General features: G+C 39.0%; 1 protein-coding gene and 1 long non-coding RNA gene across 3 annotated transcripts; one reads left to right on the plus strand and one right to left on the minus strand.

Annotated features, from left to right (window-relative positions):
• LOC134170051 (gamma-aminobutyric acid receptor subunit rho-3-like) lies at nucleotides 1–25683 on the minus strand. 2 transcript variants are annotated; one of them, XM_062631098.1, is made up of 8 exons: nucleotides 25476–25683; nucleotides 19809–19921; nucleotides 10576–10643; nucleotides 8876–9099; nucleotides 6243–6325; nucleotides 5236–5376; nucleotides 1148–1300; nucleotides 1–355 (listed from the first exon to the last, which is right to left on the minus strand). In XM_062631098.1, exons 1-8 carry the CDS (start codon nucleotides 25601–25603, stop codon nucleotides 351–353), a joined length of 915 nt encoding a protein of 304 aa, XP_062487082.1. In that variant the 5' UTR covers nucleotides 25604–25683; the 3' UTR covers nucleotides 1–350. The 2 variants fall into 2 exon arrangements, with proteins under 2 accessions (XP_062487082.1, XP_062487083.1); XM_062631099.1 differs by lacking the exons at nucleotides 1–355; nucleotides 1148–1300; nucleotides 5236–5376 and adding an exon at nucleotides 5412–5675.
• LOC134170053 (uncharacterized) lies at nucleotides 25159–26419 on the plus strand. The gene is made up of 3 exons (XR_009967104.1): nucleotides 25159–25571; nucleotides 25661–25871; nucleotides 26351–26419. It is a non-coding gene; the product is annotated as an uncharacterized LOC134170053 (long non-coding RNA).
• Nucleotides 26420–26900: the final 481 nt, after the last annotated feature.

Consider the following 26900-nt stretch of genomic DNA (forward strand, 5'->3'; position numbering starts at 1 on the left):
TTGTTTTCAACTAACAAATAGATTTATAACTCATGTATTAGTAACTTCAGCCTGTCAACAGAAAGGGATCTGAGGTAGCTACAGTCCTATTTTTTTCTAGATTGATATAGCTGTAGATAAAAGTTGAGGGCTCCCTCTGTACACGCAATTTTGTTTCTTAAACAAAGATCCTCAAATTTTCACTTGTCTAAGAAATATGGCAACATTCATTTGCCTTCTGGGACTAGCATCAGTAAGAAGAAAGAACAGGAACTTCTTTACTAATTCTTAAGCCAACAGTTGCACAACACAGACGCATTATGGTTACATTAGAAATCTTAACAAATTTTCATTAGATCTTCACAGAGATGCTAATCTGAAAAAAAAAAAAGTACTCATTCCACTGCCGTCAGCATTAAATTCCCAACAAAGACAGTCCTGAAGTGGTATTAACTGAAAACCAATAATGTTATTAAAAAAACCCCAGTGTAATTAGTGATTTTCTCCTGAGCTGTGGTGTTCAGAACTAAAACTGTTAGAGCAGAAAGTTGCCCACAGTACTCTTTGGCTTCCTCAGAACCCTGTATGCCTTCTGCAGTTAAGGCACTAAAGGAAACATTTTCAAGGTGCCTAACAAAGAAAGGCTTTGCTACATAGGACAAATTAGGAAACTGGTTCCAAGTCAGGAGGAAGATATCAAGTGTTTCTAGAGAGAAAACAGAGCTGTAAAGCTGTAAAGCATGATTGCATTATGCCTATTAAGTATCTCTTATGAACCATGGATTTGGGGAGGGACTTGACTACCAGTTACTACCTGTTACTTTGCTGGGAAGAGGGGAGGAAAATCCCAGTCTGCGCAGGAAGAAAAAGGGAAAAAAAGTAATTCAGTAAAATCCTACATAAGGAGACCAGCAGAATCATTCCTTTTCCTTTTTGTTGTGTGAGCTGTTCTCTAATATAGCAAAGCAAGTCTGAACAAACATCCCATTTTAGTAGAGGTTGACTCCTTTAGGAGTTTGTGGTATTGACAACAGTAGCAATAATAGTTGTTCAGGCAAATACCTGATATAGTTGCTCATGTCCTGTGTAAATATGAAGCTAAGGTAATTTCAAAACCTCTCCCCTATCCATTCTGTACTTCCCAGAAAAACATATGTTAAAGGTTTACCTAGTGATACCCTGGCAGGAACGGCTCTTCTGTCAATCCAAAATGAAACCCAAGACAGCATCACCATCAGCATGGCGGGGAAGTAGGATTGTAGCACAAAAAAGAAAATATGTCTCCGAAGCACAAAGTTTATAAAAAGTCGATTGTACCAACCTATTGAAAAAAGAGAGGAACAGGTTGGGGGAGAAGAGAGCTGTGTTATTTGTGAGCTCTGTTCACTGGCCTTCTCCTTTCAACTGGAATGGTGTATTCTCATCAGTAATAGTAAACACCTAAGAAATAGTGCCACTACCTTGGTTTTATATAGTGCTTTATTAACTATCCTTCATCCCTCATTAAAATACTGCTGCCTTGGGATCAAAGCATCATGACTGCATAAATAAAATACTGTATTATAGCTGAGGTTATGAAATTGAGGAGAAAAAAAAAAAAATTAAATAGACTTCAAGTGAAACTGCCGGGAGAATGCAGACAGAATGTAATTGTCCAGTTCAGCTAGGACAGTAAAGCCAACACCCTTCCTCCCCTAAAAAGTAGCCTGCCTTCTCTCATGCTACAAATACCCAGCAGTAAACAGCACTTTTCTTACTGCCATACAGGTTTACCTGCCCAGCATTGACTTTAGAGGAAAGGGTGCCACCTAGTGAATTTTGGTGGCACAGTCTGTCTGTGCAGCAAAGCATGCGTGCTTCACCTCCTGTGATGGGAGGGAAATGAGTGAGGTGAAGACAAAAGTGGCTGGCTGCGCAGCATCTGCCTGACCCGTACAAATAGAGACATTAACAAGACTGTGTTGGAGCAGCCATGCTATCACAAAGAGGCTCTTTATAAAAAATAATATATCAACAAAACCCCCATCTAATATTAAACATGCTTTATGTGTTTTCACTTCTGGAGAAGGTTTTTGGGCTTAAAAATTATTGTCTCAAAAATGGATTGAAATCGTTGATCCTTTGGAGGCCAGTGAACTCCAAAAGCCTCAATGCTACACGTGTGGTTCTCGGAGGTGCACAGGAAATGATATGCAGAACCTAAAATGTGGGAGGCTGCTCCATGAGCAGCATTTTTGTCCATTTTTTGCCCAGGACTCTTCAGGGGAAGATGGCTTCCATTAGAGTTGTGCTGATGGTTCCCCACTATTACTTTAGGGGAAGGGTTTCTGTGTAATCATTTTCATCCAACAAGAAGCAAAATAAAAGAACAAGGAAAGTGGAGCCTCCTGTAAGAAAGAAAACCTCAAAGTAAAAGTATGTGCTTACAAAGGGCAGTGTTCTAACTAAAATATGGAACGCACATTGTTCAACTACTTCCCAGGATCCCTGTGACTTAAAAAAAAGTCTTTCCTTTCACCTTATCCTGCTGAGTAAGCTCATCATCAAAACATATGCATGTAAGTGTTTGTGGGGGTTGGAATGTGTCAAAGCTGGCAATTAAGAGTGACCATGGGAAGGAGGAACTTTAGTAGGCAATTAAGAGTGACCTGTCCCTGACTGGTACTTGGAAGATGTTGGAACTGGCAAGAAACAAGGACGTTGGAACTGGAAAGAGGATGTTGATAAGAAAATCAGATAGATCTTTCACCTGATGTAACTGCAAGGCAAACACAGATGTGCTTGGCTAATTGCTTGGAAGCATATAAATAATCTGTTCAATAAACGATCCAGCTTGCACTCTACATCTGGGTCCGTGCCTCCATCCTCACAAGTGTTGAGCAGTTACACTGCAAAAAGTCAAAGGTGCTGTGAAGGTGCTGCAAAGGCATGAGTATTGGGGTGCTGGGGGGTTGCTTTATTGTGCACAAGGCCATATCTGCTTGCATAACTGTTTTTTTTATGAGAACAGCAAAGCAGAAAGAGTTCCCGGAACTCATTTTCAACACTCAGTGATAGCAGTTTGGTGGAAAACATCCCAGTCTCCTTCTTGCAACAAGAACAAAGTTGACGTAGCTCTCAGTAAGGCACAGTTATGATAGTAAGGTATCACTCACCCTCTTCTCACATGACAATGGCTCTGGAGCTCTGTTCTTAGCTCATACACAAGCAAAAGAAGGATCTGATCAAGCTGTGAATTCCTTAGTGCTTTAGCTGCATTATAATTTAAACCGGTATTACTGCATTCAATATCAGCCACCATAAACTTGAATGGATCTTTTTTAAATATAAAAAAAAGCTGTCCTATAAATAAAATACAGTAAATAAAACTATTTTCAGCTTTTCTGTATGTCTTCAAGGATTTTTTCCAAAGTGCTATGCATTTCATCATATTACTTTGATATCAAGGGTTATATCCACGCTGAAATAAACTGCCTCAGACTGGTGAGTGCAGTAGCAAACATGCTGTTTTATCTGGTTAAAAACATATGGTTAGACTACTTATATAGAGAAGTATTTAAAAATTTATAACTGCATGTACAAATACAAAGAAAATAAAACCCACCTTGCATGAAATCAAGGCTGTAATAAAATCCTAAAGCCTTGTGCAGTTTGCCAGAAAGTATTGTTCAAGTTCTATAGGGAGAAATAAAAACCTGTCTGGGGCAGATACCTGTAGTTAAACAATGCAGCAGAGATCTCAGACAATAAAACACACTGGGGTTCCTCATGTTTTCTCTCTAGTATTTGACCCTTTAGGGTTTGAATTTTCAAGTTCTTCTATATAACTAGAACCCAAAGATTCCTGCGAAACCAGTACTCCAGGGGCTTTAAGAGAAGCATCAAAATTTTGCAAGAACTCACAGCAGCATATATTTGGTTGTTGTGCCTTTTTTCAGATTCTTATTGTCAGACGTTAAGTTACAGGTATTATGGCCTCTTCTAATATCACAGTATCACAGTATCACAGTATGCTAGAGATTGGAAGGGACCTCAAAAGATCATGTAGTCCAATCCCCCTGCCGGAGCAGGAACACCTAGATAATGTTACACAGGAATGTGTCCAGGCGGGTTTTGAATGTCTCCAGAGAAGGAGACTCCACAACTTCCCTAGGCAGCCTGTTCCAGTGTTCCGTCACCCTTACTGAGAAGAAGTTTCTTCTCAAGTTTAAGTGGAACCTCTTATGTTCCAGTTTGTACCCATTACCCCTTGTCCTATCATTGTTTGCCACTGAGTAGAGCCTGGCGCCATCCTCGTGACACTCCCCCTTTATATATTTATATACACTAATAAGGTCACCCCTCAGTCTCCTCTAAACTATAGAGACCCAGCTCCCTCAGTCTTTCCTCATAAGGGAGATGCTCCACTCCCTTAATCATCTTAGTTGCCCTGCACTGGACTCTCTCCAGCAGGTCCCTGTCCTTCTTGAACTGAGGGGCCCAGAACTGGACACAATATTCCAGATGTGGTCTCCCCAGGGCAGAGTAGAGGGGAAGGAGGACCTCTCTCGACCTACTAACCACCCCCCTTCTAATACACCCCAGGATGACATTGGCCTTCTTGGCCACAAGGGCACAGTGTTGGCTCATGGTCATCCTGTCGTCCACTAGGACCCCCAGGTCCCTCTCCCCTACGCTGCTCTCTAACAGGTCGTTCCCCAACCTATTCTGGAACCTGGGGTTGTTCCTGCCCAGATGCAGGACTCTACACTTTTCCCTTGTTATATTTCATCAAGTTATTCCCTGCCCAACTCTCCAGCCTGTCCAGGTCTCGCTGAATGGCAGCACAGCCTTCTGGCGTGTCAGCCACTCCTCCCAGCTTAGTGTCATCAGCAAACTTGCTGATAGTACACTCAATTCCCTCATCTAAATCATTGATGAATATATTAAATAATGCTGGTCCCAGTACTGACCCTTGAGGCACTCCACTAGATACAGGCCTCCAACTAGACTCTGCCCCATAGACTACAACCTTCTGGCTTCTCTCCTTCAGCCAGTTCACAGTCCACCTCACTACCTGATCATCAAGAAAGTGTTACACTGGTAATGTAAGGAAAAACAAGGACCTGGGCCAACAGACCAGTGTAATTGAGAGACCTCATTTTAACTGAGATCTTTTTAAGCAGTAACGGTCATTTATTAGCAATGAATTTGAAAAGTAATTCTGCATGATTGTGTCCTGTGCTTCACTCTTCTAATGACAGGGGCTTACTGTACCAGTACTGCTGTAAAAAGCTAGTCCACTGGAAGCACTGAATTCTTCAATGAAAAATTGGGAGAGGGAGATGTGCTCATCTGTGCTCAGAGACTTGTTTCCGTGTTTCCAGTATAACATCAGATCGTCTTCATTGTATGCATCTACGAGAAAGTAAAAACTAAATCACCTCTTCTGCTGGTATAATGCTTTTGTTTTATTTTTCTTAGGGATAAGAGGCCACTCAAACTATTTGGGAAAACCCCAAAGAAACACTTTTTTTCACATCAATCTGCCACTTAGTTGACATGGAAAATTTTCAAAGACCACATTCCATCTGGTTCTAAGTGGACCCCAGTCCTATGCCCTGTCACCAGCTCACCTGACAGATGGGGGAACCTAAGCAAGCTCAGGGTCACAGGGCATTTAGGACCAGAACACTGGAACTGCAACACTGAGCAGACTGCCTGAACACTGGGGATCTGTTCTCTTTTCCAAAACTGAACTACAAACCAGCATTCCAGTTTTACTCATAATCCAAATAGAAATAAATTTTGACATAGCAAAAGGCTTAGCAACACAGAATTACTGTTTGTTCCCAGCTTTACAATTTACTACAGAAAACTGAGTCAGGGATGAGAAAGCAGATACTTCACAGTAACACAAGCACTTGTTTTCATTGCTTCATGAGATTAAATATTGACATTTTACTTCTAACCTTTCTTTTTCAGAAAAAAAAAAGAAAAACCTGGAAAAAAAAAAAACCATGATTTTTGACAGAGGAAACATTTTTAGATTCAGGCCTTGGAATACCAACCCAGTCAAAACAAAGCAGGGTGCATCATGGGTTTTTTATCTTCCCAAAGCTCACTAAGTTCTGTAAAGATCCCAAACTGGTCACAATTTAACCTGGGTTATTGAAGGGTTCAGGTCACATGTCAAAATAAGTTGAAAAGGTATTATTAATAAGATGGAGTATGGAGTGCTGATAAGAATGCACATGTGAAGAACAGGTACGCATTAAACTTACAGCTTTCCAGTTCTAAAGAGCAATTCTGGGTGTCCAGAGGAAACCTACTGAAATCCATGAAACACATAGCAGAAACTGTTATTCTGCAGAAAGAAAGACAAAACCAGAAATTAAATGAAAAATTTCACACTATCTTAGAGCTGGGCAGACAACTTAGTGTGACTCCCGACCAGTCTGCCGCTTAGAATCCTAATGATTGAGTTTTTCAAGTTTTTTCAGATGCTTCTAAAATTGCTTCAAGATAGTGAGATAAAACTAGATCAGTGATAACACATTTTTTAAACATAATTAATTAGTCTTTCTTACTGAGTGCCTTACCTTTGTTTTTTAAACCTTTTACTGGCATGATCCTTCATTAGCCTTTCATACATTTTACTTTGAAGGGTTACACTTAGGAAGATTAATAAGGGGAGTTCACACTTCTTGACCGAATTTCTCAACCGAATTTCTCATAGATTGAAGTAGATATTACAGATTACAGCAAATATTATTCCAAATGTTTCCCAGCTAGAATGCTTATAATATTTAATTGCATAAAAAGATAAGCTGCAATTTCTGGAAGCTTACTCTCCTTTTCCACACCATTTAAATGCCTTATACTCTAAAAAGCTTAAGGAAGTCTAGAAAAAGACATTATTTTGCATTCTACCTGATTTTTCAGCAGTGTTTAGAAGATGTATATCCCTTGATATTTTAAACAATAAACAGGCTAGAGGCAGCAATTTAAATATGGTGAATAATACCAAATTTCCCTTTCTTGTCATTTGATGTTTTAGTTTGACTTTTCAGTTTTTCCCAAACTGAATTCTACAGTTTAAGTATGAGCTATACTGGTTATATAAGCAATCTTTGAAAACTGCTGGTTGGTAAACACACTTAAACTTTACAAGTCTAAGATTCTACTAGCTTGTAGTATGATTGTAAGTGTGGCACATCTTTAAAATCATGCATAATACTTCCAACTACAGATGATGTTTCTATCTTCCAGCTATTGACTAAAGGATCAGGGGAAAACCAAGAAAATGTTTTTGAAAATCAAAGACTGTTTTAGCAACAAATCTGGATTTTTGTTCCACTTTGCTTCAATAAAATCCTGGATGCTATGCTCTAAAGAAAAACTGCAGAATATGCAGATTTCTTGCATGTTAAGTATTTGGAATATAATCTACCCTCTGCATATAAAACTGGCAATACAAAAGGGTGTTTTAATGAACATCTGATTCTCTTGGAACATACACATTAATAGCACTAAGCTAGAAAAATAATGTTTCACCTTCATAATTTCAAAACTTTAGTTCACCAACCTTTAGGTCACCCCTTTCCCTGCCTCTGGTAAGAGCTGATAGAGAACGAAAAGGACAGGACACCTGCCCTTTGTGCATATGTCCAGGAAGAAATCCACAGGTTTGGCAGGAACTTTGGGGCTTTGCTATTCACTGGCACAGGAAGGTGAAGCTGGCTGCAAGCTCACCTGGCAAAGCAAGGAGGAGTCATCCAGTATACACCATCTGGTAATGCTGAGTTAGGAAAAGGTAACTGTGGGAGCAGAGGACAAGGGCAAGGAAGAAAAACAGAGCACAAGCTTGCAAATGTGGTGTAGGACACAGGACAAGGGCTCCCATCAGAGGGGATTCTAAGCAATGAGCAAACTGATTCACACTGTATCTGTCCCTCAGATCTGCTTTCCCCTTTTCCTTCCCTCCCATTATGCTTTTTCCTTTCTCTCCATTTCTGTCCTGCACATCACATGCTATCTTCGGTTTGTAACTACTTGTGCACAATTTCTTGCTTTTATCTTGATGACACTTTACCTTTCCATTAAGCTGACAGAATGTGCTCTCCCATCTTAAGTCTCTTCACCACTCTTTCTTCCGTCAGCTGAATGTATGTCTTACCCCTCATGTGGAGTGCCACTGCTGTAAGCCTTAGTGTTCCCAATCTCTCTCTCATGAAGCATGGAAATTAATACAGCAATAAAATGCATACTTCACCTCATTATTTCTTACTGATCAGTGTGATTCTTGAGCATACACTATTTTAAAGTGACGTGCAGCTGTTGTTGTGATGGTTTCTGCATGTCTTCATTACTTGTTGGAACAATCATTAAATAGCCAAAATCTCAAATGCTTGCATGAATCTTCAAACTATCCAGATTAGATGAAGTATAAACTCTGTGCACAGGCCTAACCAGTAATAACCTGGAGAACTGTGATTTCTGCAATGCACAGGCCTTGGGGTCTGTACCCTAAGGGGAAAATTCCTCCAGAAAACTATTTCTGCCACATCATCCAAATCTACTTCATAAAGAAAAGCAATAACATGTAGATAAAACCACTGACAAGGAATTAACACAGGATAAATTTCAGTGATATTTACAACAGATGAAAAAATGCAATTGTTCTGTGACAAGAAACAAACAATATATAAATGACAGAAAAATACGTTATTTATATATGTTATTTATTTTCACACTGGTACACTCGTCACCAGTTCCCATTATCTAATGTCAGGGCATTACTGCCAGTTCAGTTTCAGAATCTTAACTACAAGTATTTACAGCAGTTTCTCACTATACAGACTACTGGTCCATAATTGCAGCCACGTATTTTCCTATAAAGGGGTATTGCTCTTACCGTAGACTGAAGAGTACATTGCCATCAGGGTATACTCGGAGCATGACATTTTCCACAGTTGTATCATGGATGAATGATCTTTTGGAGTGTACAAAAAATATATCAGGTACCCAGATCTTTTTTATCAGTCTTCCATCAAAAGTCATACTTTTGTTTTTGTTACTATGAAATGAAAGTCTCTCATCCTTCCAGTAATGTCTGAGATATAAAGTCATTGTGAAGTCCTTTGTTTAATTAAAAATAAAAGAAGACAATGCATGGTTTATTCACACACAATAGAAAACGGTACAAAGTAATCAACTCATGCAAAGGATCAGTGTCTTCTCTGGGTATCATCTGGAGGACCCTCAGTGAGAGGAATTAAATCCTACCCAATGAGTTTAAATACAGATGAGAACTACCTCTGAGATACTGGCTGTTCGCCTTGTAAACTGGTGTCTCAGTCTGAGGTACATACTTCATTTATACTGAGATAAAACTTTTACAGATTTCAGTGCTCTGCTGTATTGGTCCATCAGTGAAGTGATAAAGGAACTTTTAAACCAAAGGAAAATGGAAAAAGGTTTCCTCTGGAAATCTTTGCAAGCTTTTCCCAGAATGGACTGCGGTTCCTTTATAAAGGGATTAACTCGAGTTCTTCATGAGCATTATGTCAGTTTGTAAATTTCATTAATCTGTATATTCTGTACAAATACTGAACAGGGGATTGATGAATAAAATGCATCATAGAGAAATAATATGAAGAATTTTATTAGAGTAAAACCTTAAATTCTAGAAGAATTACAATTTTTTAAATATGAAATACTGTTTAAAATATTTTATCATCCTATTTAGAGAAACAGCATGACTGCAAATATACATGTGGAAAGAGATGGAGAGGATGCTCCAAACCCAGTCTGAGCTTCTGCACAGCCTCACGGCTTTGTGCTCACCTATGTAACTTCTGCTTTACTAGGCAGACATCATTGATCTCAATAGAACAATTACTTCTTATAAGAAGTAATTATAAGAATACTGGGAAGATACTTAGGTCTTCCCCTGTAATATGATTTGGGTAGATATGCAAAGGAATTCAGGGGTGCATACTGACTGACAGATCCCATTGCAAACTCAACACCTACAACTAGACCTTACATGAGATCTCTTTGTAAAGCTAACATGCCCTCCTATTCTAGGATTTGGCACTAATGGGTGGCATTATCAGTGACAATTTCAGCTGAGGAATGAACAGCCTGCATTCCAGTGCTACAAGTCCTTGATTGCAGTGTGGACATCTACTTTGAGGGCCATTCATGGAACTGATTTTTCTACTTCCATTTGTCACATCTACAGCTCCACCCATGCCAGAAATGATAAGAATTTTCAGATACAAATAAGCAAAGGAAATAAAGGATACAGAGCCTCTTCAACTAATGTGCTGAGTACTAAGGGCTCACGCAGAAGCCCCTGGGGCTTACTGAATGGTTGGTGGTTTCAGATTGGAGCACTATCCACTCTGATCTGTTCCTCTTACCCAGGGAGAAATTTGACATGTGCTTTAATATAGCACTTACTATTTTAAACAAGAATGACTTGCATGCTTCAAGGAAAGGTTGTTCTCTTTCAGGGTTTGCTTTCTTTAACTGTATTATTCTGCATCCAGCTGGGTGTTTCTGAAACCCTGAATTTTGGCTGAACTTCTATATTCCAGTTCCACTTACCATGTCAACTTCAGATATGCTGTCAATGCTTTCTACCTGCACATCAATGCCCACAGGTATTGGTGACCCTTCAATACAACAGAATGAGAGAGTGATGAGGAGCATAAATCCATATTAAATGGAAGACGGTGTATTAGCAACATACAGAAAGTACCCACCCCAGCATTTACTATGATCTTTCCACTTTAGTACACTAAATGAGAAAGACCATAGCAACAAAATAAAACATGATGTTAAACAGTTGTAGAAATAAGTAAAAGGCCTTCAGTGATCATTTTGCAGCCAGACTTACTGGCATTGCAGTTTGGACAGCAGGGACAGCTTCCTTGTTCAACTGCTAATGAACTGCTTGGAGCGCTACCTGGAACTCTCATAGCAAAAAGCTGAGTAAATATATCAAATACATCAAACTGCAAAGTTTTCTTACCAGCTCCAATGCTTTTTCCCACACTTAAAGTAATCATTACACCTCCTAATTATCTTTAGTTACACAACTATTTAAAGTTTGGCATAGGTATCCATGAAAAAGGATTGCTTCCTCTCTACCTCATAAGAGAAAACCTGTCATGGTTTAAGCCCAGCCACGCACTCACCCTCTTCTTCCCCGCCCTGCTCTAAGAGAGATGGGGAGGAGAATCGAAAGAATGTAACTCCTGTGGGCTGAGATAAGAACAGTCCAGTAACTAAGGTATAACACAAAATCACTACTGCTACCACCAATAATAATAATGATAATGGAAATAAAAAGGGGAGAGAATACAACATCTCACCACCAGCCAACCAATAACTCGCCCGACTGAGCAGTGATCTGGGACTCCCAAGTAACTCCCCCCCCGGTTTCTATGCTGGGCATGATGCACTGTGGTACGGAATACCCCTTTGGCTAGTTTGGGTCAGGTGTCCTGTCTCTGCTTCCTCCTAGCTTCCCGTGCTCCTCCTCACTGGCAGAGCATGAGACTGAAAAAGTCCTTGATCACAGTAAGCATTTGTCCTGGGTTTAGCAGTAGCAGTCAATTTTTCTCCTTCTTGGTAGCTGGTGCAGCGCTGTGTTTTGACTTCCAGCCTGGGAACAGTGCTGATAATACCGATGTTTTCAGTTGTTGCTAACTGATGTTTACCCTGACCAAGGACTTTGTGAGGTTCATGTTCTGCCAGAGAGGAGGGGAAGCCAGGAGGAAGCAGAGACAAGACACCTGACCCAAGCTAGCCAAAGAAGTATTCCATACCACAGCATGTCGTGCCCGGGGCGGGGGGTAACTGGGAGATACCTGGAAGGACATGGGCTTTTGGGTCCGATTTGTTTCTTGGCTGGTGGTATTGTATTCTCTTCCCTTGTTATTTTCTCTTATCATTGTTGTCGTTGGTGGTAGTGGTGGTGCTTTGTGTTGTACATTGGTTGCTGGACTGTTCAACCCGTGGCAGTTGCACTCTTTCGATCCTCCTCCCCATCCCTCCGGGAACGGGGAAGGGGAGAGCCCCGGGGGGGTGCCTCGATTGCTTCCAGCCCGGCACCACTCACTGGCAGTGAGTGAACAATCTGCCTGGCTAGGGTTTAAACCATGACAGCATTACGTAGCAGGAACTAAAAAACATCTGTGTGTTATCAGCACTGTTCTCAGGCTAAAGTCAAAACCACAGCACTGCAACAGCTACTAAGAAGGAGAAAAGCAATTGCTAGTGCTGAACCCAGGGCAATACTAAAAATGTTCTGTGATGGAGAATCATGTATTACTGAGTACATAATTTATTATCAAGTACAATACACGCCAAACTGACGTGTATTTATTTGATATACTTGATATATATTTGACATGACTTTATTTGATATACTAGCCCACTATTTCATGCCACTGAATAAGGCTGTGAGTTTGTAACATAATGGGATCCAAATGAACAAATTATAAAAGCATATTTACATTTTTACAATAAACTGACTAAAAATCAAAATTACAGGAAAATATAAAATGTATAACTTCTAGAATGAAGGATCTGGTTCTAGATGGGTTATACACCTGTGTAATTTTCAGCAAGCAATTCCACTAAAGCAATTATTAATCAGTTCCTTACGCAGGAGAGAGAGGAGAAAGTTGTGTGCATACATGTGTATACTCCCTTCTCTCTCTTCTCCCCCAAGAATATTCTGCATTTGGCCTTAAAATTGATAGCATTTATTGTACATAGGATTCCAATTACATTTGTTTAAAGTATTTTTTAAGCGCACATTCAAACTAGTCCAGTACAAAACATGAGGGCAATGAAGTCTGAACAGCAGGAGATAGCAACTATTTTTAAACTTGTCTTTTTTTTTTTCCTTTTATTAGTGTCAAGCCAAAATAGTCCAGAAATATCACTCTCCTGATAACCAGCCACATTTACTTTTGGAATTATCTTTAAAATAGCAGCCCTCGAAGATTACACAGCTGCCTCCATTTCTTACCAGTGGAGATCTTGAACTGTTTTTGAGATACTTTAAAATCTGTCCTTGTAATCTCTTGATTTGACTTGTATTTCTTAATGGAGGGTTTAACCCTACACAGAACAAGTGAAGATGTGTTGTGCTTGGGAAAGGAAGGTAAAATGTGTTCAGTTATCAGGGCACATAGGAGCATGCTTCTGCACTGGCAAGAGTATGCTGTCTGGTTCGGAAATCCTGTCTCCCTCTGAGATGAATGCATTGCTCAGTTTGTTGGCAAGAGCTCAAAACAAAGTTCAGGACTCCAGACAGCAAAGTTCAGCCATTTTCAGTTTATTACTAAAATACAAGACAACACTTGGAAAAATGCTGCTGCTTCTGTTGAATAGAGACAACAGGAGACATCTGCACTAGAGGCTGACACACAAGAGTATCAGTGTATATATTCAGCCAGGTATCTTCACAATAAAATTTTTCATACCTCTCCTAAACCAGTTTTGACCACTTCTTGTGTTTGTTTTGATGACACCACACAAATAGTCTACTTATGCTAAAAAACAGTCTGGACTAAGTGCTAGTACAAAAATGCCTGGTTGTAATCTGAGTGAAATCACCTTCTCAGTAGTCCACTGAAATCTAAACTATCTTGTAAACTAAAGATGAGTTTAGCCTAAGTAGAAGCCATTGTGGAATTTCTATATGATGTCAGCATCATCCACAAATGGCATTCACACATCATGTAAATGCAAACACTGCAGGATGATGAGGTGTTGTCTATCAAGATGCTCATTTGCATGATGGAACAGGACAAGCCTACACTGCAGAGCTGACACTTGAGCTAGCTGTACACAAGGCAGGGTGGCTGAGCGAGCAGGCTAGCTGTAGAGGCATAGCACTCCAACCTAGGAGCATAATCAGCATGAAAGCTGACTAATACACAAACAGCATTGAAGACAGAAATCTGGCCTCAGCCCTTGGCTCCCTTTCAAGTCCATGCAGTGTAACAGGCACGTTCAAGGTAGGGGTGACGTGGCTTGTGATTTGGAAATGCCTGTTGGCTGCCAGTGTTTCTCTGAGTGACTGCAAACAGGCAGATGAACTGTGTATTGTCTAACCTTACACACCACAAAGTTTCAAAGCCTTTATATCGTAGATGTGCCCAAACTCTTACCCTGGGACCATGGCAGAGATACAGGGTAGGATATACTGGAAGTCCTTGTATCTGGGTATACATTTGATCTTAACTGCTATTGCTAAAACTTTGGGAGTTTATTTACTTGAACAGCATGCTAAAAACAACGGGCTTAGTCTGGTTCATAGAGTGACTCATAGATGTGAGTGGAAGGGGAGGAGAGGGGAGCAGCTGTCTACATAAAATAACAGCTTTAATAGTTTCTGAGTCAAGGACAAATTTAAAGCAAATGAAGTTAAATATCTACCATCAACATTCTTCAAAGAGGCAAGGAGCTACACACAAATAATATCACACAATAGGATAAATGGCTTTCTGAGCCATATATCGTGTAGTGATGAAAAGGCTCTTCTTAGTGACAGCTGCTCAAAGTGTGATGATGACAAACCTAATACTTTCTTGGGATTTGCAAAAATTAAAGACAATTTCCTACCCCAACAAGCACTATTCCAGGGTGGGCACAGTTTCATTAAATAATTCACCTCATCTGGCAAATGTAAAGGGACTGATCACAGAATTAGAAATTAGTAGAAGCTTATTTTTATATTGGTTACATGCACACAAACAGAAGTGCCAGTTATACATGGATACACACAGAGGCACTTGATTCCTTGAAAGGAGAGCTTGTACTAAGTTGGGAACTATTATAAAACTATATATAAAAAGTCCCTGGGAACACTGAATAGTATACAAGAGATCAAAAGCTATGGCCAGGAGAAATAGAGCAGATGGCTCTAAAGTGAGTTAAATAAAAAGTGAACTGTTATGATGAAATTTGTTCCTGATTAGGTAGAAACATGAGAACTGTGAAACGGACTCCTTAAAAAGAGATTCCTGTTCTCTGTCTAGGGAAAGGCCAAAGACCATACAGGCCTTACTCTGGCCAAGGCCTTCTGAGCTTTGAAGTTTTCTGTGATTAAAAATCAGCTCCACCAGAAACAGGAATAATTAACTATTGGGAACAAGTTACTGAGAACTGTAATTTCTTCATCACTTGGGCTTGTTTTACTACAATTAGATGTTTTTTAAAAAGAGCATTTCAATAAGCATTGAAAAGGATCCTAAACCAGCCAGAGCAGTGAAGCAATTTGTCTATTTCTGTGCCTGCACCACAGCTTTCTATCTAGCACATTGAGAATTTCCATCTCTGGCTGACCATCAGGCAACAACATGAAATTTACTTTGAAAACAAAGTAACCAGAGCAAAGCTGTGTTTTTTATTTCTCAGTCTGACAAAACTGGGGATGGCAAAGAGGATTTTGTTATTAAATTGAACAGCTTCAGTTGCTTCTGGAGCATTGCTAAAAATCATTATTTTACAAGGATTAGTGATTCTCACAATGGAGGCTACATACATTTTCAAAATAATTACTCCCCAGCAGAAAAAAACCAGAATTGTTTTCAGATGGGTTTATCTTCACACAAGCCATTTCCAGTCTTTTGTTTTAAAGGTTTAAACATAGCAAAAGAGCTCCTTGATAAGCATGGAATTTTTTTAATAGGTAGTATGGCAGGCAAATTCTGTAATACCCATTTTAGAAGGACTATTACATAAAAAGGATGTCTTTTATCACTATAGGATCGACTTCTAAATAATAATGATTGGATTAGTGAATTCTATGGTATTTTTGTAATAGTCAGCTCTCTGAACACACAATGGACTGCACCTGAAATTCCTGAAGTTAAATGTTGAATTTAGAAAAAACAGCCACTGTCATCTCCCAGTTGGCTTTGTAATAGTGTATGATGGAAAAAAGCTAGGTCTGCAGGAAATTCCCACTAGGAAACAGAGACTGGGGAAGGATTAAGGTCTACAGGAGTACCTTCTTCTAAAAATGGCCTGCAGAAGAAAACTAAATATGGAAACAAGCCCCAGCTAAGTGAAGCTATGTGTGTCTACTTTTCTCTGGCAATGACTGAAACAGCAGAATTACTGGCAATGGTATTATCTTCTTGTTACTGTTTTGTTTCTTTCTTAGTTGTGTGAAGGTGGGCTGGAATGGAAGAATTATCAGTGAAAGAAGAAAAAAGATCAGGAGAAGCAGTCTGCTAAGGTTTTGCAAATTACCAAAGTATTTCCCTCCTGGACCACAGCTATTCCTTCTAGTAACACATGAGAAAAAGCCATTCCACTTTCATCAGAGTGAGTCTTCTCCACCCCAGTGACATATTTCTGACCTTTCAGGGAGGGCTGTGTGCAGAAGAGAAAACAGATTGGTGGCAATTAGAATTGCAACATTGTTTGAACATTCATTGTGCCCTGTTTCCTTTTCTTTTTCTACCCTTCAGATGAATCTAAATGTTACTAATTTAGCTTGAGGAAGGAGGAAGCACAGAGGGGAGAGAGCTAATGGAATTTCTGATCCTCTGAGTATTTGCAATTAACATTATGTTTAATTGCAGATCGGGTTGCAAACTGTCTAGGACTGCTACCTCTTGACCAGCTTAAGTCCACTAAATTATTTTCCATCATGTTTGATACTGTCTAGTGCTATTATTCACTAGACTGGTTGACAAAGTAGAGAGAACAAATTTTAAAACTTCTTTAACTAACACACTGTTAGTGTAGGAAATGACAGGTCCTTAAGATACAATGTAAAAGAAAAACAAAGTTGTCATATACATATATATATATATATATATATATATATATATACACACACATACACATGGGGAGAATTTCCATGTACACAATTACAATGATCATGAGATTCCATAATGTTTAGACTGCAAATAGTTAAAGAGAGTGCTTGGTTGTATTGTCAGAAAACCAAGGCACAGAGAAAGAAAATAATTACTTCCTCTGTATGCTAGTCTGTGATTATTTATTTTTTTTAATGTTGAATGTTAATTTTTAGCAATTGTAGAAAGAACTCATGAAACCAAGAACTCACCCCAATGACTTCTGCTGGTATTTTGGAATAAGATAGTCCAGAAAATAATAGGCTATATATAAATAGATGCATAGTAGAAAATAAAGTAACTTGAAAGCATTTCTAAGAATTCACAAACACTTTATCCTCCTAAACCAAACTTAGCAGTTTTGGCTGCTAAGTGGCCCTCAGATCCAAGTTGCTAGAAGTCTCTGTTCACTGTCTGATACTGGCCTGTGCTCACCCTTTCTCGCTGAGGTAAAATATGGGGATGACCATTCAAAGAAGTGCTAGCAACATAATTTAATTTCTTACATTTTCTCCAGACCAAACTTGAGCTATCTTCTCACAGATTATCTGTTTATGGGGGTACTGACAAATCAGTACTCTAGGCCATAGTATTAAAGATATATATCTGAGTCTACTGACAGTTTTTTGTTTCCTTTGGTAGGACCTAAGTCGACAGACAGCCTTACCAGAACTGGCAAGCATTATTATACCATGGCAGGACATCTCACATACGCACCTCCTGGCTTTTACGAGTACTTCTGGAAGCAGCAAGGACAAAACAATTCCTAATACCTACAATGTTCACTAATGTAGTTGGTAAAGCTTGTTTGAGCAAGGGAAACATCAGTACTCCTAGTTCAATGTCTAGCGGAATTACTCAAATCACTTTGCTGGGCCACATCTGTTTGCATCAGTGGGGATCCATCTATTGGAGACTTCCAAACAGAAGAGGACCATGACATTACATGGAAGGCAACAACAAAACAAAACAATCCAAGAAATGAAAAAAACCCAACCTACAATCCCCTCAAACAACAACCCAAGAGCCTGCCTTAGGGATTAAGTGCAGTGTAACAATGTAAGTTCAGTTTTTTAGAGAACATTTGGGTGTACTGAATTACTTCAGACTATAGTAATGAACTATAATGAACTGCCGACAAGTAACATTTCTTTAGCAAAAACGTAGGAACAGCTTGCTAGCAGCTTGCTGGCTTTGCTTCATCTTGACACAGTATACTTCTCAGCCTTTTCTCTAATGTGTTAATAAATAGACAATGCCAGGATTAAATTTTACAATCACCAGTCAGATTCTGATTGTGCAGCTGGAATGGCATTGCAATCAACAGAATAATGCCAAAATATAGTCACACAAATAGCAGTTTATATGTCCATTATTATGTGTCCATCTCTCCATGACAGAGTTGTGTCCATTAGGTTAAAAAAAAAAAAAAAGCATCTCTTACTTCCATGGACCAATGATGCTTTCACAGGAAAGCAATCAGACATGTGAGAAAAGTCACATTTCCAGGAACACTGCTGCTGGTCAGTATCCAACAGTTCTACATTCATTTCCCCCAATTTTTTTCCTGTGCATGTTTGCACAGTTTACAAATCAAATGCAGCATATGCCCTCTCTGTTTTTCCTTTGTTACTCAATTATAAATACTAAAAAGTCTAGGTCCTGTAGTCTGCCTCATTTACTTTGCATGTGTGGGGCTAAATAAAGTCAAACAAGCCAAATTTAGAGTTCCCCAAATTGAGGGGTTCCCAGCACGTTTAAAACTGTGCACCATACAAATGTTAATAGATCTATATTCCAGTGCTAGAGACATTTACTCATAAGCATACCACATATTAAGAGAGTTCTGAAAATTCTGAAGTGTGTGAATTATTGGATATGACTGAAAAAAGTGCCTCCCATACCACTATGGAGGCATGTGGATTGATAAAAGGGGAGCAAAGCTTATGCACTCTTCTGCTGAAAGCTATTTCTGAAAGCTATTTCTGAAAGACAGGAGTACAGCTGAAATCATACCCATGGCAGTGTGATTACTGAGATGCCTGTGCAATGAAGTCAGTGGAAAAATTACTGCTGACTTCAGTAAGAACTGAACTGGTTCTATAACCAGGCATCTGAAAATAAAAGGACAAGGGGGAAAAGCCTGGTACATACTTGCTGCATGTAAAAAAATCCTCATTGCCTGTGGAAAATTAAAGCTGCCAGATCACAAGGTATAATCTGAAAGTTGCTTTTATGTACATCGTAAGTATTGCTTCTGGGATGATACAAAGATTAAGCACAACCCAAAGTGTTGTTTGGTTTCATGTAAATGCTACTTCCTTTCTGAGATGATACTCTGAAAAATTTAAATTCCTTGTGTGGCCAAGATGTCCACACTAACAGATACTAGACTAAACAGGTTTTAGGCAAGGGGTAATTTTAAACTTTTCTGTCAAGAAACAGACATATCTCAACTGTTGTTCAAAGTCAGGCGAGATTTTTGCTCTCTGACAAGACAGAATTTCCAGGGTAGCAAGAAACCCATTCACACAAAGGCTCAGACAAAGCTTATTAGTGGTTCAGCTTTCTCATTTTACCTTTCATGAAGGAGAGTCAAAATTGAACCCAAACTGTGGACATCCCATTGAATACTCCCTTTATCCGCATGCAATTTATTTAAATGAAGAAATAATAACCATAGTGCCCAACACAGAATCAACATGGTAATAAATTGAACATCTGCGGGCAACTTTTTTATTCTCTACTTAGCAAACAGATTTAGGAATTTCTGGTTCATTTCTATCTCTTAAAATAACTGTGATGACTAAGTAATTTTCTAATTGCTACTAGACTATGCAGTTTACAGGGATACCTTATTCACTGCTCCCATAGAGCCTTACCCTAATAATATTTTTTAATAAGTTCTGAAAAGGAACCAGCACAGTGCAGGTGTGTGTTGCTTACCTCCAAATCCAGGTCTGAGTGCAAAGTCATGATCCTCTATGCGAAGCAGCTGCTCAGATTTAAGTGGTCGTACTTTTGTGCTGTCAATTTTCCTCATTTTAATTTCTTGTTTGCTATGTTTAAAAATAAACAAGCTGTAAGAAACTTAATTTTTTTTCTCTGCGTTTTCCCCCATGTAACACGTAACTAAGCCTCTGCAACAAGACCCAAGGCAACACAGGTGAACCTGTGCTCTGAGCAGGACGTCATGAATTCTGTGCTTCTTTCTGGTGACTGTTGCTAACTTTCTTCCCTTCACAGAAGGTACTGATCAACATCCCAAACTCCACTGGGAAAATCACATGTCTAAGAATGGACTCCAGCTCTCCAGACGGGAATCTCATGTACTGAGCCTGCATTTAAAACGAACAGCAGATGCCCATCACAATGCAGGCACCTTTTCTGGTTTTCCTATAAACAGAAACCACACCAGAGATAACAGAGGGGTCTGGTACATGCCCATATCACAAAAGTATTGGGTTAAAACACAGACAAGATCTACAGTCAGATCTGGCAGCTGGAGGACACAGGCTCTAGAAAGAATCTGCTACATTATTTCGTTCTGCTATAAGGAAAATGCTATGGCGTCTCCTTAAGTTTCCACTCCTTGTTGCATGTCCTGCTTTAAGTGGTCAGACCCAACTAATTACAGAAGTAGCCATACCTTAGCTGCAGAATTATGCCTAGCTCTGGGCCCCCATTTCACGAAAGGCATGGGAAGATTGTAAGAATTTGTGTAGCTTAATTTAGAGGAACAAGACTGAGGGAAGGACACTCTTCAGAACACATCATAAGCTCAGACAGGGCCCTTTGCTCCATGTCCACTCCCCAGTAGGATAAGAAGTGGCAACAAAGGAGAGTATACATTACACTTTAGGAACGCATTTATCATGGTAAGAAGAGTTAAACATGGGAACATATTTCTTGTGCGGGTTTTGAGATTTCTTTCAGCCAAGCTATTTATGAATAGGTTAGACGTGTATCTGTAGGAATTACTTAAATACAGCTGCTTTGCCAAAGGCAAGGGACTCTCCCTAGACATAATTTCTTTGATGCTTTCTGTGATTCTCTGGGACTTTGATGTCAGCAGCTCTAATTATTACTTTATACTGAATGATAAAAACCTGAAGATCTGTAGTCAAACACTGCTTAAGACAAGGTATGGAATACTTTAGGATAAGGTTTGTGCCTGTATTTACTCTTTTTCTCCTTTCCCCCCTTTTTTCTTAATATCGAAGCCCAAGAAATTACTTATAAAAATGCTGTAACAGGAATGCTGAGGTGGCTGCTGGACTATTCAGAACCATTGAACGAATTAATTTACCTTAGCATTCTTGAATGCTGCTGGCAGTGTTGTCTGAACCAAATTATCAGGGCAATAAGAACACCCATCAGGCATTTCAGATGCAGACTTTTGTTTTCTAAGTATGAAAATTATGTGGATGCTAAAATAAAAATCCATACTTTCGAGAATTAAAATCACCACAGACAAAGGCTGTATCAGAGTAGTATGGACATTAGATCTGAACCCCTGTAATTCTCTGCAATAGGTACACAAGAAAATCTGCTGATGGGAACCACTGTAAGAAAAAATGATGGATTATGTTCAATATGCCATGGCACAGCTAATGCAGTTTGGAAGCATTAGGTCATTTGTCATCAGATGCCAAGGAAAATACCTGTTTTCAACACCTCCAATAATTTCACTGGAAGAAGCAGGATAAAATTATGATACATCTATTACAACTTCTTACTAAAAGCAAGCATGTGACTGAGGAAGGCTTTCTGTAGTCATAAGAGGCAAAACATAAGCTACAAGGGCAGGATTTTTTTTCTTAATGAGCCCCTGAGATGTTACATGATTAGGCTATTTCTTCGGTTTTCCTGAATGAGGACAAAATAAACACTAATGCTGCTTATATGTAAAGCATCTTTTCTGCCCACTTATTTGAACAGCCTCTTCAAGCTGATGCCTCATATACAAATGTGGGGCGTCTATAATTACTTCTAGCTGCTATCAGAAGTGGCTGCAACATCTTGCAGGGGTCAAAATAGCACTTTCATTACAAACATACAACATCTTTTCTTCAATACCTTCCTTTGGCAGAATATTTTTTTTTTCAATTGCAAAGGAAAATGGGCTTAACTTTACAGTAAAGACATATATGCTCAAGGTACTTGGAATTAATTTCATGGACACGGGTAACACTGCATATGTAAAGGTACCAAAAAATAAATACACTTCTGCTTCGCATTTTTTCTCCTTGACTGCTTCCTCCACCCAAGACTAAGAAGTGTTCTCCAGCAGATATTCCTTTAACATCAGCATTTGGGCTCCAGATGTTGCTCCTTGGCTAAAAGTTATATTATTAAATTGACCTCACTGTAGTATCACAGTTATTTAACTGATGATTCAAAGAGAATCGCATGTGTGTGTTTGTTTACTCCTAAGAAATCCTAGACCCATACCTAACTACTGATCAGCACTACAGCATTGTAAAATCATCAGCAGATGTTTTCTTGAGTTTCTTCCCATGGCACAAATTCCATTAATTCCATTAATTTTAATGCCATTAAAAAGCAGAAGAGAGAGATTTAACTAGCCTGGCTCTCAGAAAAGCTTCCTGATGTAACTCAAGATAGACTTTTCATTTCTACAGACACACTGCAAAGACACAGATTGTACTTTGGTGGCCTGGTACCCTGGTCTCTCTATCATGGAGCTTTGGCCAGCACACCACAATCTAAGAGTCTAAATGCAGTCATTGATTCTGTACATCACTGTATGGCATGTGTCAGGCTATGGCATTTGAGAGGAAAAGCCCACACATAATCACAAAATCACAGAATTGTTTAGGAAAAAGAACTTTAATGTCATTGAGTCCAACAGTAATCCTAGCACTGCCAAGTCCACCACTAAGCCATGTCCCTAAGCACATCTACACGTATTAAATACCTCCAGGAATGGTGACTCAACCACTTCCCTGGGCAGCCTCCAACGCAAGCAGTTTCAATGGTTGACAGCACTTCTGGTGAAGAAGATCTTGTGAAATCATCAGCAGATGCATGTATCAGCAGACACATGCACCTAAGGAAAGTAAATCTCTCTTTACCTCTTTAATACCAAATCAAAGATATCCAAAAGGTAGAAGTTACATAAATCTTAATCCCAGGAGAGTCTGGAGAGTTATACAGCAGTGTGATCTCTTGAACTTTTTAACACATTCATCAAATCTTGAAGCCCAGATAAATGTAATAATCAGAATTGTACAGTTCTCTCTCACACAAATAAAAATGCCTCGGTGTTCAGTAACATAGCAACATGTATTGTCAAAAAGCCTAATATTTTTGACAGTCAAATGCTCTGTTCTTTGCTGTAGGAAATGGATCATGAGAATAATCGCTTTCTCATGTACTTTTGGTTAATGCTTTAAAATCTTCTTTAGAAGAGAATGCAGACAAATAGGTTTGGAGGGAGAACTGGGTTACACTATTAAAACAGTGGAACTTGTAGGTTAAGTAACATTTTCACATGGGATTCTTTTTAAAAGGCCACCCATTTAACCAAGGCCATCTGTCAGCTGTGTCCCTAATACCTTTAGCGCTGGCTGAAAGGTTTTTCCCCAGAAAGAAAAAGAGGCTGGTGAAAAGTCACAGTGTACTGGAAGATAATGCTGCATTTTGAACAAAACCAGGGAATCAAACAAAGATAAATTAAACGTATTTAGATCCTTTCCATGGAAAAACTGATTTGCATCTTTGAAGCTTTGGGATCTTCTGTGGCACTGATTTTTTCCCAGTTCCAAATCACAAAGACCTAGAAAATGAAGCACTGCTTGTGTAACGAAAACTGCTACATCAGTCAGCATCAGCTGGCATTTCTCCTGCTCCTATTCTTTCTTTCTGTTAACACACTTCTGCCGGTCTCACAACACTGTCATATGGATCCATTTGTATGTATTAGTAAAGATCTGTGAAGATAGAGAGGACACTGTGCTAGTACTGTTACTGCTGTCCAGTGGCAAGAGATCAGTAAAGGATGTGCAGCAAAGGATACCATGAAATATGCTGTCTCCTACCAGGCTTCTCTCCTGCTTTGTGATTGTTTCATAAGCAACTCCTCTCAGCTACTGCAGAACAGAATAAATGCAAATGACAATAGCATACGCTTCCCTTTTACCACTGACAAAAGTGTATCAGCTGAGCTTAAAATAGACCTTCCTTACCACTATAGTGATAAGAAGGTATTTCATTTTGTTTCCATTAGATTCTTAACTGCTTCCTAAGACTAGCAAAGCACTAGATAAGACCTTATGTTGAAATTAGGATTAGTTCTGTTTATTTTGTTTTGTTATTACAAATAACCATTCACCAACACTCACTCCAAAACTGTCAGTGAGTTTGAAACAGTCTGCTTTTCAAGGGCTTTTGGATTAGACCAAACTTGAACCTATGACCTTGAACTGAAATCTGGAAGTACTGAGCAGCATGTCTTCTCCAGGCACCTCTGTTTTGCCACTGGGATATGTTCTGTTGCCTTGCATTGCTTAAGTGTGATTTTTATCACGACCTCTAGGGATTCAGAGATATGTCACTGCTAGATTATCACGCAAGAAGTGATACAGTAGGTAAACAGCTGAACACCTGCTACAAAGCATGTAACCTGAGAAGAGCTTAAACACATCAAAGGAGTACACTTATGTTACTTTATCTCAATATTTGATATTGTACAAATAAAATACCAGCTCCCCTGCTCATTTTAATAGGGGGTTAAGTACACAGACAAATGTAATAGTTGCATTCCTTCTCCTTCCGTAAATGGAAACTTATTACAATTTCTCCTCTCTCCCAAATAATAGAGAATTTGCTTGGATTATCACTGCCAATCATTGGTGTGTTCACATACTATTAGCTTAATCTGGAAACACATCTAGAGACCTTACATGGCAGATGTGAAATTGTGTTTCTGGAAATATACACTAACACTTTGCACAGAAAGGTAAAAACCTTTGTATCATTATTAATTTTAAAGCAGCTACTTGACTGGCAAAACTAAGAACAGAGACAATCTTCAACATCTAAAAGCATAAGTATATACCATAAAGGGAACACACTGTGTTATCACTACAAATAATTTACCTCATGTAGTGCTGTAAAAATGTCTTCTGTATCTTGATAGCGTAGCTACTTTGCTGCTTTGGTAATGGAAGTCACTTTGTAACATTGGCCTAGAACTTCAGAAGGCATTTTTGCTTCTTGCAATAGGAGTGAAAGGGCAAGTATCTTTGGCACATCATGATAGTAGTCTTTGGCACATCACGATAGTAGTCTGGTATCACAATAGTAGCCTGGTATCACTCAAGTTAAATGACCTGTGTGTGGGTATGACTGTTTACATACCTGTATGTATATGAAGCCTTCATGAAATCCAACATGAAAATATATCTGGTTATGCAAAATTAATTAATAGTTCACTGTTTCCATTTTGGGAACATGTTATCAATACCAAACATACTATAAATCCAGAAACTATCAAAACAGGACAGTGAACAGAAAAGGTGCATTGAAAGGTTGCTGACAGCATCAAGTTTATCAGATGAACATAGATGGAGAGAGTATATTGCTTACCTGTTATGCTTTCTTAAGAATGAGAACTGTTGCCAATGATGAAGATGGTGATGCTGACTTTGAGAACTGTGTAGGACTGCTGTTGGCCAGAGGCAGGTGAGGAGCAGAAGTTTCATAACCAGGACCATCTCTTCCAAAAGAGAAATGCAACTGATCAACCAGTCCACCTTGCTTTTTACTTCTAGTGCTTTTACTGTTTAAAAACAGCAAAAACAGCATAGCGGAAAAAGGATGCACATGAAGCAAGGCATTACTTAAAACAGAAGACAGAAGCATCCCAGTTCTGATGTCCTCGACAAGTTCTCCTCATATCTTGGCAAATCACAAATATTCCTTCAGCTCTATATCCCTGCAGATCTGCTGCCAAACCAGAAGCACTTTGCTTTTAGAAATACAGTAGGTAGAGCAATTTGTTTAGCCATGCTGTAGTCTGATCCATTGCTTCCACTCTTTCAGCATAGGCGCATATTTGAATTCTCCATCACCCACTCAGTAACCTCTTCAACATCGCCTGTGCAGGCAAAGTGATGTCAAACACTTAATCCCCCTTAAATCCCACACAAAGCCATATAAAAATCTGCTTTAATGACACAGGTCTCTAAATTAATCTTGCTTTCTCTGTATGTGTGTATCTGCTCCACATAATTTTCTGGACAAATCAAGCTCTTTCATTAACTGGCTACACTGTATCGTCTTCCTGATCATTAACATAATTTGTTTCTGATGATCTGCAGTAGCAAGCGTTTCGTCAGTAGATAAAAAACTACTTTTGGACAGCACAATATCAAGGAACAAGTCCAAACTAAAAATGAAGTCTTGTTTCAATATTCCCCAGTAACATCTGGAAATTACATTTTTCTTTTTTCTTTCACTAGTCTCTGCAGCTATTTGACTTACCCTAAATTTACAAGGTGTGTGCATATCTAAGATCCATCACTCCTAATTTTATCTTTATTTCATTTAGCCTGCCCTGCCTGTTCAGTAGCAGATTGAATTGCAAAACATTTTATTCACAAAATGTTGCTAGAGCAATAAATTGAGCATGCATGCCTGCTTCTCTTACAAAGAGTGGTAAGACTTCTTGTGGACTTAAAATTGAGCAACACTGACATACCTCTGTAGCTGACACGGTCAAATTTTATTCCTTTCAAGCCATCAGCAAGTTCAGTAGTTACCAAAATTGAAAGAACATGTTTATTTTTATCTAGAAAATCAGAAATATGAGATTGAAAGTTAGAGAAACGGAAATATTCAACTCCTGTCTAACAGATGTAGAAGTAATTCAGGTCTCTCAGCAGTAGGCTTCATCCTAACTAGAACAGACAAACAGAGGAATGAAAATAAATCTAACACTGGGTCTGCTGAAACAGTTAACACCCAAGCATATTGAGATAATAATACTGTGATGTGGGCATCTGCCACTTA

Source organism: Pezoporus occidentalis, unplaced genomic scaffold (assembly GCF_034315485.1).
Source record: "Pezoporus occidentalis ecotype Australia unplaced genomic scaffold, CSIRO_AGI_Poc_V1 ctg368, whole genome shotgun sequence".
NCBI classification, from domain to species: domain Eukaryota; kingdom Metazoa; phylum Chordata; class Aves; order Psittaciformes; family Psittacidae; genus Pezoporus; species Pezoporus occidentalis.

Bases quoted from the DNA above. Each gene is read 5' to 3' on its own strand.
- LOC134170051 (XM_062631098.1), bottom strand. From the start codon at position 25,603: ATGGTCCTGGTTATGAAACTTCTGCTCCTCACCTGCCTCTGGCCAACA. The intron at 19,922-25,475 runs GTAAGCAATATA...TTTTAAACATAG, and splicing joins TTCTTAAGAAAGCATAACAG to CAAACAAGAAATTAAAATGA. The intron at 1,301-5,235 runs GTACAGTAAGCC...TTTTTTCAATAG, and splicing joins AGCTTTTTACAGCAGTACTG to GTTGGTACAATCGACTTTTT.